At 45.6% G+C, this 16,119-nt stretch overlaps 1 protein-coding gene across 3 annotated transcripts in view; it reads right to left on the bottom strand.

Moving 5' to 3' along the window:
* The window catches only part of CLCN1 (chloride voltage-gated channel 1), a 111,482-nt gene that overhangs the window by 52,342 nt on the left and 43,021 nt on the right, over positions 1–16,119 (bottom strand). For all 3 annotated transcript variants that reach the window (XM_082204650.1, XM_082204649.1, XM_082204648.1), the window contains exon 2: positions 568–721. In XM_082204650.1, the coding sequence (XP_082060776.1) occupies positions 568–721 (154 nt within the window). The remainder of the gene's footprint in view (positions 1–567; positions 722–16,119) is intronic.

Below are 16,119 nucleotides of genomic sequence, written 5' to 3'. Positions count from 1 at the left end.
CCCACCATAAATGTCCAGCGACCTCAGAAACCAAACCCAGGAAGCTGCTCCTGGAATGCATCACCTTGCTGGGAAACAAGTAGCACATAATAGTGCCATTTAACCAGTTAGTCACTTGTGAAAAGTTCCTCAACTCTTATCTCAAGCCTGTTTCTGAAAACCTAACCCTCTGTAACCCATGCAGCAGGTGTGGGAAACTCTGGCCTTCCAAATGTTGTTGTGGTACAGTATGTCTCCCATCAGCCTAGACTATTGTCTATGCTGGCTGGGGCTGATGGGAGACGTAGTTCAGCAGCATCTGAAGGACCAGATGTTCCCCACCTCTCCACAGTTATTTGGTGCTCAATGTGCAGCTCCTCACTACACACCAGTGTAGTAGGAAGGTTCTCCAGAAGGTAGATAGCTTCCAGAAGATGGAATGAAAGTACCAAAGCTTTCTATTCACCTCTGGGATTGTTTCATTGCTTCCACACACACCCTGACACAATTAACTCCATCCATTTTCACGCTGGATAGTGTACCAGTGTGGAAAGCCCGTTGGAAAAGCAGGGCTTCACTGAGGCCTACCATGGCACTTGGAGTAGCGTTCTGCTTTCACTTCGGCCTGGCTGACTCGCTTCAGGGGCCCCTGGCCATTGCGTTGGGGCCTCTTCTCCCCCAGGAGTTCATCTTCTTCCTTCCGGGAAAGACTGCAGAGGTTGTCTGTGTACTGGCCATAGAGCTGAGGATAGAGGAGTGGGCAGTTAGCACAACCAAGTCACTCATGAAACAACAAAAAGAGACCAAGGGGGACTTGATAGCAGCATTGGGATATACAGCCCCTTTCTGTGGACCATTTTTCCAATTATGTATGATGCTTTTCCATCTATAAGGGAAAATATATGAACACAGCCTGTGTGTATTATGTGTACACACAGATCCTGCTTTCTGAACAGAATGCATTCCCAGGAAAATCATTCATTAGGTGAGCGTTCACATAATGAGCTGGTGATTTCCATTATTTCCGAAGGGAACATTTCTAATCTGTGATTTGTCTCCTTCTGTCCCTGGTTTCTGCCCAAAAAAAGGCAAAAAAAAGGTGATTTGACTGATCTCTCCTGCTCCCTGATCTTGCTAATCTCCCTCCCTACCTCCATGATTTCTGCCTGAAATGACTGCCAGTGACCAGCAAAACACAGGCAACTAAAGAAAGGGGCAAACTCTGGACATTCAGATATCGGAATCAACCATTTGTGTAGCAAAGTTTGAGTATAATTCTTTGTGTTCAGATAACTGAAATTTTGCATGAGAAGTATTCTGATAGCCGGACCTGCATGTACAATCCCTGTAACCCACGTGATCATATCCTTTACAAATCATTATCCTTTACCTCTGTGTAATTAGTTCTTTGGCATTAAAATCAACAGACCGGCCAGACACAGGAAATAGGCCAGTGCTGCAGAGCAACAGGAAGAAAATAAGATCCATTATTTTCAAAATGACTATGGTCAACAATAAATGGAAGATGCTGAGGCTGCAATTTAAAAAAATAATAATATCCCCCTGTGGCGATCACACAGGGTCCCCAGACGTTTGACGGTCTATTGATCCCTGTGCCACCACTGTGATTGCTTCCCTGCTGCCACCAACACGTTTCTCTCGGGTACACACGGAGTCCAGACAGTTGTTAACGTTAAACCAAATAAACAAGTTTATTTTATAATCCTTAACAAGTTTATGGTTTCAGATAATTTTTTTTGTCAGATTCTTAATCTTAGTTTCTTTACCGGCCTATACCTTCCTAATAACTTCTAAATGATTATCTCAACTGTCTACAGTGGTGCCCCGCAAGACGAATGCCTCGCAAGACGGAAAACTCGCTAGACGAAAGAGTTTTCCGTTTTGGAGGTGCTTCGCAAAACGAATTTCCTATGGGCTTGCTTCGCAAGACGACAATGTCTTGCGAGTTCCTGCTGGTCCCCCCCCCTTTTTCTAAGCCGCTAAGCCGCTTATCAGCTGATCCGATCAGCAGATAAGCCGCTAAATGCCGCTAATAGCGCTAATCACAGAACGGATTCTTTTCGTCTTGCGAGGCACCACTGTATCTGACTCCTCTTAACATATTCTCTCACTCTCTCACATCAAAACTATCCCAACCCACAGACGTATCCTCCCTCTCTCTTCTCTAACACCCGACTGACTCCTTAACAACACTAACTCTAACTCCTCCCCTTGGGTTCCCACTTGCCAATCACTTCACATTCATTTAACCCTTTCCTTATGACCCAGCATAATGTCACCTAGAAGAGCAACCCACCCCTTAAGACAGCTCACCAAATGGAGCCATCGTACCTAGAAAGCAATTGTTCCTCATACTTCTGCAGAAGAAGCTCGGAAAATTATCATCCCAACTTCTGTTCATATACTATTTCCACCACCCATGCCAGCGAAATAAAAGGCAGCTGCCCTCACAGAGTGGCACGGGGTTGAGCCGCAGGGGTGGCATGAGGATACAGCAGGCATCCCCCCCCCAAAAAAAATTGCCCTTAAAAAATGCTCCCAGGGCCACTGCCCCGGCTGCCCCACCCATCCTATGCCACTGGAATAGCTAGCCACCCCACAAAGACTAACAGATCCAACAGATTTCCAAAATATCCAAAGGATGATGGAGAATACTATGACAACACCTCCGTCGCTGCCCTGGTGGAGATGTGGAATGGAAGACGATCTGGAGCAATTTGACAAGGTTGCTTCTTAGCATCCTCTCCCCAAATCTCTCCATGACCTGGGCTGGGAAGAAACTTGCTGGTCTAAGAGGTGGCAGGAGGGATGGCGATGAAGAAATCTTTATCCACTGCTGCCATGTACCCAGTCAAGCTCATCCTTTCAGTCTTCCAGTGAAATTATCAGCCTTCTACTTACTAATAGTCATTAACAAACAGAAAAAGCCAGGAGGGTATTCAACCATCTAATTTGTCCCTCAGCCGCAAAATTCATTGAGTTACTGTGTTTCACTGCATAATAGTCACAGTTTTAATGCCGATTCTTCTTTACCAAAAAAAGGATGGTGTGGCGATTATGTGGTGAAAAACCGAAGCACAACCATTATGTGAGGAAACATTTTTTTATTGCCGAACATGCTTATGTTTATGTTGCTTATTAATTGTTACTAACTGTTTTTGGTGCAATCAAGGTCTCTTGTGCCTCACTCATGGCAGATATGTCCGCCCGTCCGCTCCCCTTGCACCTTCAGCTGGTACTGAGCATGCGCTCTGATAATGCCCTGCCACTATTATGCAGTGAATGCTTTGGGGCTGATTTTAGGGCCCGAATAAAGGGGTGCGAGTATTATGAGGTGGCGACAATGATGCGGTGAAATACGGTATTTTGTTCCAGCCCCAGTCTTTCTGCCTAACCTGCCTCACAGGGTTGTTGTGTGGATGCCTCCAGGCAGCCCTGACCTCACCCCTCCCAATTCCTGTCAGAAGTCCATTTCAGAGGCTTCTCCCCACTGAGCAATCCACTCCTGGTGCTAATTTAAACATGGCCGTCGTTTGAAATTGCACTTCTCTGAATTTTGCGATGCAGTTCTCCAGCCAAATAGATGAGTACAAAAACATGTTCATTAGGGAAATGCAAACATAAAAATGTATATATTGCTGAAAATGACTTATGGGAATGCATTGTATTAGGGAAAGCTGCTTGCAAATGTCCACATACAGTGATACTTCAGGTTACATACGCTTCAGGTTACAGACGCTTCAGGTTACAGACTCCGCTAACCCAGAAATAGTACCTTGGGTTAAGAACTTTGCTTCAGTATGAGAACAGAAATCGTGCTCTGGCGGCAGCAGGAGGCCCCACTAGCTAAAGTGGTGCTTCAGGTTAAGAACAGTTTCAGGTTAAGAACGGACCTCCGGAACGAATTAAGTACTTAACCCGAGATACCACTGTATTAGGCAAAAATGTATAGAAAAATTGGTATACTTTTAGAGAAATGTGCTCTAAAATGCCGACATCTCTTTATGAGGACATTCTATCGAAAACACACACAAGCTGATGCAGATATGTGGTGAACCGAAGTTAAGTTTGGAAAAACAAGAAACAGAAAGAAACAGAAAATTGTTGAGATTTATCCATCCCTGGTCAAAATAGCTTTCATAAAGCACACTGATTCTGTAAGGCAGAAAGGTAAGTTGTCCAAACTAAATAAATCAATGTAAAATAAGATTCCCAACAGTAATAAATACGAAACTTATTCGTATGTTTTCAACAGACTTTCTTTTTTAAAAAAGACACATCATATCACAAAGCACAGCAAGAATACTTTAACACTGAACCTCAGAAGGAAGAACTACTATTTTCAGCCACCGAAGAGACAAAGCCTCTCCCAGTGGGAAATAACACAGTCCTCTAGTCCAAGGCTGCAATATATTTTATAATGGGGCTCAGTGAGAAACTCTGGAGTGGCTGTGTCTTGTGCGTGATCTTCCCCCTAGTGGTTCTAGGTGAGTTTTGAGTTGCAATAAAATAGAGGAGTAGTAAAAGAGGGTTTTCCACTGCAGCAAAAAAATAATAATAATCAAAGGGTTAGTTTCTTCCTGTTGTCCCTCTTGCTTCTTTTCTCCAATTTAACTTCTACTTATGGATGCATGGATGCCCCGGGGACTTGCAGGCAAGATTGTGGAGCCTAGGTTGGGTGGAGTTCAGAGTTCAAGGTGCTTTCCTGCTCTTGAAGTAGTACTGTGGATCAACAGGGCTTTGAGCTAGCTGAATATGCTGTCTTACACGCCAAGTAGATTTCTGAATCCCGTTTCTCCCTTTCTTTTTGCATGTCCCCCATTTCTCGGTGAGCGGCCTGGGGAAGGATTTATTTGAGAACACACAGCTCTTTTGTCACATGCCCTTCAATAACCCAGCACTGGCTTGAACGCTCACTAGGAGGCTCGTGTTCCCCCACTAGCAAATGTCCTGAGCTCTTGGCAATTCACACCTCGCAGAACACGGCCCTCCTCCCCATCTTCTGCGCACACAGACACACACACACACATGCTCCAAGTGCCAGGAGGAGGATGGGCGATGCTTGAATCAGCAGAACAAGACACTGCCCTTGCCACTATTGCTGGGGAGGGACAGAGAGCATTGAGCCAAATAAAACTCAGCTCCCCCACTCTGCATGTCCTACGAAAGGATGGGAGAGGGGTTGGTTGGTTAGGGGTAACCACACGCTGACAAATGTGACATTGTGATTCTTACAGGGAGAGGGGAGAACCATTGGATTTGCAGGAGAAAGGGTTAAGAATACATGAATCCACTTCTGCTTATTTGTTCCAAATGTCCTCCTCCTTGCTTTTATTAAAAATAAACCACGGTGTTGGGGCTTTAAAACACAGATCCAAGCATAATGTGCAGTGGGACTCCCTGTTTGGGACATCTTCATTACTACTGGTGGTTTTCACCACTCCTAAATGTACCCCAAGGGACGTGGGTGGCGCTGTGGGTTAAACCACAGAGCCTAGGACTTGCTGATCAGAAGGTTGCCGGTTCGAATCCCCGCAACAGTGTGAGCTCCCGTTGCTCAGTCCCTGCTCCTGCCAACCTAGCAGTTCAAAAGCACATCAAACTGCAAGTAGATAAATAGGTACCACTCCAGCGGGAAGGTAAACAGAATTTCTGTGTACTGCTTTGGTTCACCAGAAGCGGCATAGTCATGCTGGCCACATAACCCGGAAGCTGTATGCTGGCTCCCTCGGCCAATAAAGCGAGATGAGAGCCACAACCCCAGAGTCGGCCACAACTGGACCTAGTGGTCAGGGGTCCCTTTACCTTTACCTTTAAATGTACCCCCTATTTCCTCATCCATCCTTGTCCTAAGGACCTAAACAATTGTTTTTTGGGGGGCGGGGCATGGACAATTGTTTTTTTCTGCACAGGGATAGCAATGTGGTGCCCCTCTGATGCTGTTGGACTCCTGTCAGCCCCATCCAGCGAGGACAAGTGGTCTGGGATTGTGCAAACTGTAATCCAAGATGCCTCCTTCCTGTCTGGATGGAGAACAGAGAGTCGTGTATACGGGGGTGTGCAGAAACAAGCTTACTATACAAAGGTAAAATTAATACCTTTAATTGTTTCACCCACTTTGGGCCTGCCCCACACACCACTGATGAATGGCCCACAGATAGTTGCCCTAAAGGTCCTTGGGCTGAAGAAGGTTCCTCCCTCTTGAAATAAACCATCATTTATCAGAAGGGTGGGCAATCTTTCCCCCCACTTTTCTTCTTTTAAGGGTTCCATTTCCTCATCAGCAGTATGCTAGGGCACATTCCCATGCCACCAATGTGTGGAGCCCTCCTCATATAACCATAGAGTTTAAAGGGACCACAAGGGCCATCTAAGTCCAACCCCTAGCAATGCAGAAATCTTTTGCCCAGCATGGGGTTCGAACCCACGAACCTGAGATTAAGATTCTCATGCTCTACCAACAGTTGGCGGGGTGTTTGCATGCCAGTAAGGGGCAGAGCCAAAGCCAAGGACGGGCAGAACTAACCTGCAACAAACACCTCAGTACATTAATTTTCACAGTGTCTACCTCAGTGAATGATTCCGAATCCTCTGTAGATTTATACAAAAGTAAGACCTACTGTATTTGATAGAGTTACTCTCTAGGACTGTCCACACTCCCGCTTGTTCCATATGTAGAAGGCATGGGTCCAAGCAGTTTATCGCCTATCCCATGCTTTCTAGACACAGGTCTGAGCTGTTTTTCACTTGTCTCACCGCTTTCTCAGGGAAAACAGGCTCTTTAGTGCTAAATTGGAGCCAACGTCCATCTGCGGAAAACCTGGTTGCTGTTTGCTCCGATTCAGCACTAAAGAGCAGCTTTTCCTGGAGGAAAGCAGCAGGACAAACAAAAGCCTGGATGAGCCTTTAAATAAGTATACATATTATTATTATTATTATTATTATTATTATTATTATTATTATTATTGAATGGATCAATACAACTACTGTTCTGGAAAGCAAGTGAAAATAATTCCTTTCTGACTTTACTGTGTCACAAATACACACATGCACATGGTGGAAGCCTACCAACTCATTCCCAGAGAGCCTGAAAACAATGACTTCTTTTCCCCCAAGTCAATTGGGGATAAAGTAAAAAGCCATCAATATATCAAATAAAATATTTAGCCTTCTGACTGTTTTTAAACTGCGTAGAAAGAGGAGAAAAACACTTTTTAAAGCCAAGAAATATAGAGGAAACAAAGAAGGAGGGAGGAAATATGATGGGATAGAATAACAGAACAGCTTCAGGAAGCATTGCAGACGGCATAAAATGTGACTACCTGTGATGTTGACCTAACTATGATGATGCAGCAATAAACAACTTTAAAAACAAAACAAAACCAAAGTCCTTATACTGTGCTTATACACTGTAATCCATTGTGTCTTATTTCTATTCAACCATGCTATGACAGGAGTTGATGGTGTCTTAAATCATATGAACTAAAGCATGTTTAGCTGAGGACTAAATCGTACTCCTACAGCTGCATACACACTTTAAAGCACAACTGAAGCACATTCTTTCCCTCTAAGAATTCTGGGTTTGTTAAGGGTTGCTGGGAACTCTTATCTCTGTGAGGGGTAAACTACAGTACCCAGAATTCTTTGCAGGGGGAACGTGTTTTGAATGTGCTTTAAAGGTACAGTATGTGTGCACACATTCAGCTATCACAGAATATATAAAACACAGAATATAAAACACCTGTATTTAGACTAGAAAATACAGAATACAAAAACATCTGTATAGGCCAGTGGTGGGGAACCTGCAGAAAGTGGGATACATGTGGTTCCCAGCCTCATTTCATGCAGAAGGGAAGGGAGGGAAAGAGTCAGAGACTGAGAGGCCACGTGCTGTTTTCCTTCTCTCTCCCCCCCCCCTCCTCTCTCTACTGTAGGTTTGGAATATTGGAAAACTTCTATTAAAAAAATTTTTTTAAGGTGCTTGTGCATGAATAAACAAATTCTTGCATGTATGCCCAAATTGGACCTCAGGTTTCTGGATTTTATGATGGATGAATAAGTACTAATAGAGGGGAGGGTGACAACAAGAGAAAGTACCAATATCCTCAAGCATTAAAAGGGCAAAAATGTAAAGGACCCCTGGACAATTAAGTCCAGTCAAAGGTGACTCTGGGGTTGCGGAACTCATCTTGCTTTCAGGCTGAGGGAGCCAGCGTTTGTCCACACACAGCTTTCCAGGTCACGTGGCCAGCATGACTAAGCTGCTTCTGGAGCAACAGAACAACATGACAGAAAGCAGAGCGCACGGAAACGCCGTTTACTTTCCTGCTGCAGAGGTACCTATTTATCTACTTGCACTGGCGTGCTTTCGAACTGCTAGGTTGGCAGGAGCTGGGGCAGAACAATGGGAGCTCATTCTGTCATGGGGATTTGAACCGCCGACCTTCTGATTGGCAAACCCAAGAAACTCGGTGGTTTAGACCATAGTGTCACCCGCATCCCCCATCAAGCATTAACCTACTAGTGTGGAAGGGAAACATGGGGTGGATTTTGGAGGAATAAAACTCAAAGCACTCCATGTGGGGATGAAGGCACGTAAACCCACACGTGGAAACAGCAGCCCATGTATGTGTGGATATGCCCTAGTGTATGCCCTAGTTTGACCAAACTGTGGGAGGCAGTGGAAGACAGGAGTGCCTGGTGTGCTCTGGTCCATGGGGTCACAAAGAGTTGGACACGACTAAACGACTAAACAACAACAATGCCCTAATCTGAAACTCTCTAACACACTGAAATAAATCCTGTAGGACTTGCATACAAATAAATCTGAATAAACCGCTGTGTGTCTCTATTTCTCTTACTTGCTGAATTGAAAGGGAGAATATGTTGGACCTGGAATTGTGCCTAGAAACAGGCTGGGGCATCCATCAAGGAAACCAAGCAAGCTTTTATGCCAAAAAAACAGGTCTGAAACATGATTGAAATAGATGTAGATAATTGGTCTCATCCAGGAGCAACTGGACTTGAACTGCAACCAAACACTCAAGCACCTTGCCCAGGAAGGCAACATTTGGAATTTGCCAATATTTATTATAATCTTCTGTGTCTCAGAAGGACTTTTTCATTAGCGGGTGTATGACTGCCTCATCTAGGGGAGCCGGTTCTTTCCCCACTTATGAGGTATTCACTATCTCCCTGGTCCAGCTGATCAAAGTTACTCCAGATTTGATGTTATATGCCAGGAAGGGCAAAGGTAGGGCATGTAGAGGTACACGTGTCCAGACTGGTTCTATATCACATTAAGCTTAATAACAAGCTTTCGTCCATGTTTGGCGAGACACACTGTGAGTCATCTACCACCTTGTGTCCAAGCCACCTCCCAAACTGCTTCATAGCTTAGATCTTTCCAGTGAATTAAGGAGCCAGCTGGACCTTTCTCAGTGGGAGAGGATATTTGGATCAAGTACATCTATTGCCCTAACTTCACAGGGGGACCAAGGCATCAAAAGTACTCTACAGTACTGGAAATCCTGCAAGAGCTCTCAGAAGCCTCTGAGATTCCATTATCTTCCAGGGTCCAGCAGCCCTTTAGAACAGAATAGTCATGCAAAAGAGAGTGCAAAATTTCAAAGATGCTAAGAAGAACAGGTTCTTTAGTTCTGCAATATGCCCGAAGCCACTCCCGACATAAGGCCCCGTGCAAACTTGGGAATCCTTGGGCTGTGTCATTCCCTGCGCCAGCCAATTGGCTGGCAGCAGGGGCGGGGCCAGGGGAGGTCATTTAAGGTCGGGGCAGCCTGGGATCGCACCTTTCTTTCCCTCGTACAGCTGCGGTTTGTTTGCTCTTGCTTACCGGGTTAATTTTCTTCGCTGTTTTTTCTGCTGCGTGATCTTGGCCTTTGCATTATTATGCAGATGAGACCGGGGGGGGGAGCGCCATCACCTCCCCCAAATGTTTAAGGGTAGTCCGATAAAGGACTCCAGGGGGCGTCGCCTCGTCCGAAACCTATGGAGGCTAGGGCCTAAAGCATGCTCTCGAGCGGTGACCCCTCGGGGAGCGCCTGGGGATGTGCATCTCAGGGGTTCCCCCTGTTGGTGATTAACCCTTTTCGGTTCTATGCCGGATTGTCTGATAGGACCAATGCCTAAAGCCAATACCGCTCTTACCTGTAACCAATAAAGTTGTGGCCATTTTTCGCCCATTAACCTAAATTCTGGTGTCCAGTGTTTTTATTTATTCCAACTTGGGGGGGGGCGGGAATCGCCACGCAATGTGTTTTGCCCCAAACACTTTTGTAAATCTGGAGTCTTCCAAACAAGGCAGTGATGACATAAATTCTGAGGGTCCAAGGAAAAATACAGACTGGAGCTCTGTAACACCCAACCACATATTACATCCATTAGCTCAGGTAGGTAGTTTGTTAGGAGTACAACATTTCCTGTTTGAGGATCATGCAGCAATAATCATGTGAGGGAGGAAAGCTGGATCCCGCACACTCACCCCACCCCCTCCACTGGTCCCTCCCCAATTTCCTCTGTGCATTCGGGGCATGCCGCCCCCAATATGTGGAAAGAGCTGGTGAGATGTGCAAGGTGCATGTGTGCAGCATTACTTATCTCCTTTCTGTGTGATCTTAAACACCTGGATAGAGCTAAAGAGAACGCCCAGTCTGTTTTGTGAGATGAGGGCACAGTACAAGCATTCAAAACTGGAACTCATCTGGACCAGAAGGCAGGTAAGGAAAGGCCTCTGCCTGTCCCAGCCTTCCCCAAACTGCTGCCCTCCTGATGTTTTAGACTATTACTTCCATTTGCGGGTGGCTCTGTGGTCTAAACCACTGAGCCTCTTGGGCTTGCCAGTCAGAAGGTCAGCAGTTCAAATCCCTGCAACGGAGAGAGCTCCTGTTGCTCTGTCCCAGCTCCTGCCAACCTAGCAGTTCAAAAGCACACCAGTGCAAGTAGACAAATAGGTATGGCTGTGGCAGGAAGGTAAATGGCATTTCCATGTGCTCTGGTTTCTGTCACAGTGTCCTGTTGCGCCAGAAGCAGTTTAGTCATAGGCATTCTGGTTGGCCACAGGGAGAACAAGATGGTGATCTAGATGGGGCCTGGGGCCTGATCCAGCATACTCCTCTTACATTCTCAAACCTGGAAAGCCATAGAAATACTCTTTTTGGGGAGAGGAAGGACAACTAAATTCATTATTTTAAAGCAATAGTAAATTATATAACTTTGACACAGATTGACTTTACATCCATATTTCCGAACCTTGGGTCTCTCAACTGTTTTTGGACTACAACTCCCATCATCCCTGACCACTGATCCTGCTAGCTAGGGACAATGGGAGTTGTAGTCCAAAAACAGCAGAGAGGGGGGGTATTGTTCCATACTGATTGATAAGCCCCACTTGGTCACAAATATATCATTAAGTTCACCACAAAAATCATGGGTATAGCCTGGAAAGGATGTGACTAAAAAAAAACTACCCTCTTCTGATCAATACTGAAAATCAGTCCAACTGCTTCTCCCGCATGCGAGCTCTATAATATTGTGCTTGCAAGTTCTAAAGAGAGCTTTTGCAGTATGTTGTTATGCCACGGCGTGGGCACAGGGCCAGAAAGGGCCTGCAAAAATTGCAGGAGATCCTTGGACAGCAGCTGGTGAGACTGACCTGAGGAGAAAGATTAAAAGAGCTGGCTAAACGATGACTAAGAAGCAATATGATAACGGCCCACAAATATCCGAAGGGTGTAAACACCAAGCAGGGAGAAGCTGAAATTGTGAGTAAAAATGCAAAAAGAAAATAAGGATAAATGCACACATTGCTACCCGGTATTTTAAATAACCAGTTCTTAATAACAACAGACTCCTGGACTGTAGGATGTAGTTACCCTGGAACAGGGGAAACCCTAGCACTTGAGTTGACTCTGATGCAGCCTGAAGATATAAGCGCTGTGGGTGGTGATGACCTCACAAGGTTTTTCATTTACTATTCTCGTCTTGGGCTCCACACATAGCAGCGGGTACACAAAGTTCAGACCCCTTTCCATTCTTCTCAGCCTAATCCGTGAGCTCCTTCTCTCTCCTGATCCTGAACTCCTCCTCACCCCTTGCAGTAGCTCTCCAAGAGCACATCAGGCCAATGTTTACCACTACACAACCTTGCCGATTGCTATTTCTGTCCTGGGCTCCCCCCATACCTCTGCCATTGCTCTTGGCCTTTTATTGCTTAACCCTTCGTTAGCAATGCACACACACTTCCTCTTGGGACTTTGAACTGGGAGTCAAAGCAGCCAGGGCGGGGTGGATAATTATTTTTTTCAGCATCCTTAAATACTAAGTCAAGTCTGCAAACTGAGTAACTAAATAATAGTGACATTGCTTTCTTCATTTTCCCCACTGTCGTTTCCTACACCTCCATTCAGCAGTTCTCTTCTCCTAGCTGAGAGAATTCCCCATTTTTCATCTCTAGAATCAGTTTTAGAGGTTTAAAATTTTTTTAAAGCAGAAATACTACGTGGAATAGCATCCTCACCACCACCACTGCACTGATATTTAATTAAACTGTGTGAGTATTCACACATGCACCCACTTTGTAGGAGGTGGGCAGAGTGCTTCTTCCACTTGCACCTCGCATATGCTCCAAGTGTCCCTATTTTCCAGAGGCTGTCCCGGAATTACGAAAGCCATCCCAGCTTCTGATCTGATCCAAGGATGTCCCTATTTCCCCAGCCAGTGCCACCACCACCGATCTCGCAAATGAGCCAGCGCTTGCCCTGAGTGATGATGGCAGCAGCAGTGGAGGCTGCGAGGCAGCATCCCATCACCTCTCCTTGGCCACCACTGCCAGCCTCCTCCTTTGGGCAGCTTGAAGCTTGGATGAGGAGGAGGGGAGGTTGTGGCCACTGAATCCCAGCCCTGTGTGATGTGCCGGCTCAGAGGGGCAGGCAGAGAGCAGGGCCACCCTGGCCAGGAAGAAAGGGGGAGTACAGTGGAGCGCAAGAAGTCTTGATTTTATTTATTTATATATACAGTGGTACCTCTGACCCAGAAGCTGTACGTTGGCTCTCTCGGCCAATAAAGCGAGATGAGCTAATGGTCAGGGGTCCCTTTACCTCGGAGGTCCGTTCTTAACCTGAAACTGTTCTTAACCTGAAGCACCACTTTAGCTAATGGGGCCTCCCACTGCTGCGCAATTTCTGTTCTCATCCTGAAGCAAAGTTCTTAACCTGAGGTACTATTTATCGGTTAGCAGAGTCTGTAACCTGAAGCGTCTGTAACCTGAGGTACCACTGTGTGTGTGTGTGTGTGTGTGTGTGTGTGTGTGTGTGTGTCTGTGTGTAAAGGTAAAGGACCCCTGACAGTTAAGTCCAGTCACGAACGACTCTGGGGTTGCGGCGCTCATCTCGCTTTACTGGCCGAGGGAGCCAGCGTTTGTCCGCAGACAGTTTTTCCAGGTCATGTGGCCAGCATGACTAAGCCGCTTCTGGCGAAACCAGAGCAGCACACGAAAACGTCGTTTACCTTCCCACTGGAGCGGTACCTATTTATCTACTTGCACTTTGACATGCTTTCAAACTGCTAGGTTGGCAGGAGCTAGGATTGAGCAACGGGAGCTCACCCCATTGCGGGGATTCAAACTGCCGAGCTTCTGATCAGCAAGCCCAAGGCTCAGTGGTTTACACAACAGTGCCACCCGCATCCCATATATATATATATATATATATATATATATATATATATATATATAATGCATTGTGCATCCACATCTAATCTTGCCCCCTCCTAAAATTTATTCATTGGTGTATTTTTCTTTTTATAAATGTATTAAAGAATAGAATAAATCAGGATTAAGGGGTTTTCTTAGGATGGCGGAGGGTGTCTGTGCTGTGTCCTGTTGATGTAGTAGTGGTGGTGGAAATGCTCAGGGCGGGGGGCAAAAATGGGGGGTCATGGAGGGTCAGTGGAGAGTGAGAAATGTCCCTATTTTCATCTGAGGAATGTTGGAGGGTATGCTCTTGCCCAATCAGGGATCACGGAGTGAATGGAATGATGTGGTAACAATGCATAGCAAATCAGATCTGGTTTGGTTAACGATGGTTAATGAATGTGAACATTTTCACAAGAAGTGCTGGAAAATCACTTTTTAAAGGAGGGGGTTTTTTTGTCACTGCTGATTACCTGGAGTATAATTTCTGAGATAAAAATATTTTAGCATCAAAATGATGCTTCAACAAGGCATATGAAATTTTTGACTTGTGCACATACCTGCCTACCTGCAAATATGTAAATAGTGTAAAATATATCTGATATGTATTACAAAGGTGATTGGCTGTACAAAGAGACCTGTTTCTGCACATAGTGCTCGTGGCTGGTGCTGTTTCTTTAGATTCTGTTGGGTTTGATTCTGATGAAGTATCAGTTTCCTTATTCGCATGCCAACGGGTTCTCAATGAGTTGGCTGATGAATGTGAGTCAATGAAGGAAGAAGGCCCTTGATTATCAAAGGGATGTTGTCAAGACTCTTCTCAGCTGCACTCAGATCCCAATGCCTCATAGAACTGCCACATTCAGTTACCCAAAAAATGAATGAATGATTACCAATTCCCACTTCAAACAAAATATTCCCAGGAAACCAGCCTAAGTAATTTATGAGAGCGTCATCTGATCAGCATTCATCCATGCTGCTTTTACACAGTGCACCAATTTTGCAAAGCCCCAGAATATGTGAATTCTAGTTGCAAAACTTGCCCATGTCCAAAATGTGCCTAAGGCCACATATGTGAAGCAGTCGTGATATTCTTGGCCAAGCTGTGCCTTCCATCCTCCTAGAGCCACTTTCCCCCATTCAACATATAAACCTCACCCAAGTCATTAAAAAACAGAGCCATTCTCATGGACCAGCGTAGTCTGCTTTGGGCATTAAAAATTCAAAACACGCCACCATGCCCCCTTCACCCTGACTTTGCTGTGATGAGCAAGCTCTAAAGGGAGGCTTACAAACATGTTCACCTGAATGCACTTCCAACCTGATTAAGAACCCATTATGCAGGGATCACATGGAAGCATGTTTGTGCACACAGGCAAATATATTTATTAACCCCCTTTAGACTTTGCTGCTCAGCATGGCAAAGGCAGCGTTGGCAAACGTGTCTCTTATTTTGAATATTGTAATGCCTGAAGGGAAGTGAGAGCTGGACCATAAAGAAGGCTGATTGCCAAAGAATTGATGCTTTTGAATTCTGGTGCTGGAGGAGACTCTTGAGAGTCCTATGGACTGCAAGAAGATCAAACCTCTCCATTCTGAAGGAAATCAGCCCTGAGTGCTCACTGGAAGGACAGATCCTGAAGCTGAGGCTCCAATACTTTGGCCACCTCATGAGAAGAGAAGACTCCCTGAAAAGACCCTGGTGTTGGGAAAGATGGAGGGCACAAGGAGAAGGGGACAACAGAGGATGAGATGGTTGGACAGTGTTCTCGAAGCTACCAGCATGAGTTTGACCAAACTGCGGGAGGCAGTGAAAGACAGGAGTGCCTGGCGTGCTCTGGTCCATGGGGTCACAAAGAGTCGGACACGACTAAACAACAAAACAACAACACCAACAATGCCTGAAGAGGACTTGTAGTCTGCTGGTTAGAATGATGGGTTTGAATATGGGGGACAAGTTCCAAATCCCTCCTACTTTCTGGGTAGCTTGGGGATAGGCCCAATTTCTCAGTCTAGCCAAGCCATGGGGCTCCCAATACAGTTTCTGTGGGCAGAATTGTGTCACTGAGCACTTTCCTTGGTACCTGCAAAGCTTCCAAGTTCCTAAGGAGATGAAGGCGGATATCTTATTCTCCCTTGAAAAGTACATAGAAATGAAAGAGGAAGCGGTAAGGATGATACTTGTTCCCACTTCCTCTTTCAGCTCCATATGCTTTTCAAGGCCCAGATAACCATGGTGGAAGATGAGCTGAGAGTGGAACGACCTAGTGGATTGGAGGAAATGAGGAAAATGAGAGAAATCTGGGAGACTAGGTAAAGGTAAACAGACCCCTGACCATTAGGTCCAGTCGTGACCAACTCTGGGGTTGCGGCGCTCATCTCGCTTTATTGGCCGAGGGAGCCGGCGTACA

Source organism: Podarcis vaucheri (assembly GCF_965113315.1).
Source record: "Podarcis vaucheri genome assembly, chromosome: 17".
NCBI classification, from domain to species: domain Eukaryota; kingdom Metazoa; phylum Chordata; class Lepidosauria; order Squamata; family Lacertidae; genus Podarcis; species Podarcis vaucheri.
Note: the sequence above shows the minus strand (reverse complement) of the source record. Positions and strands in the feature narration are given on the sequence as shown.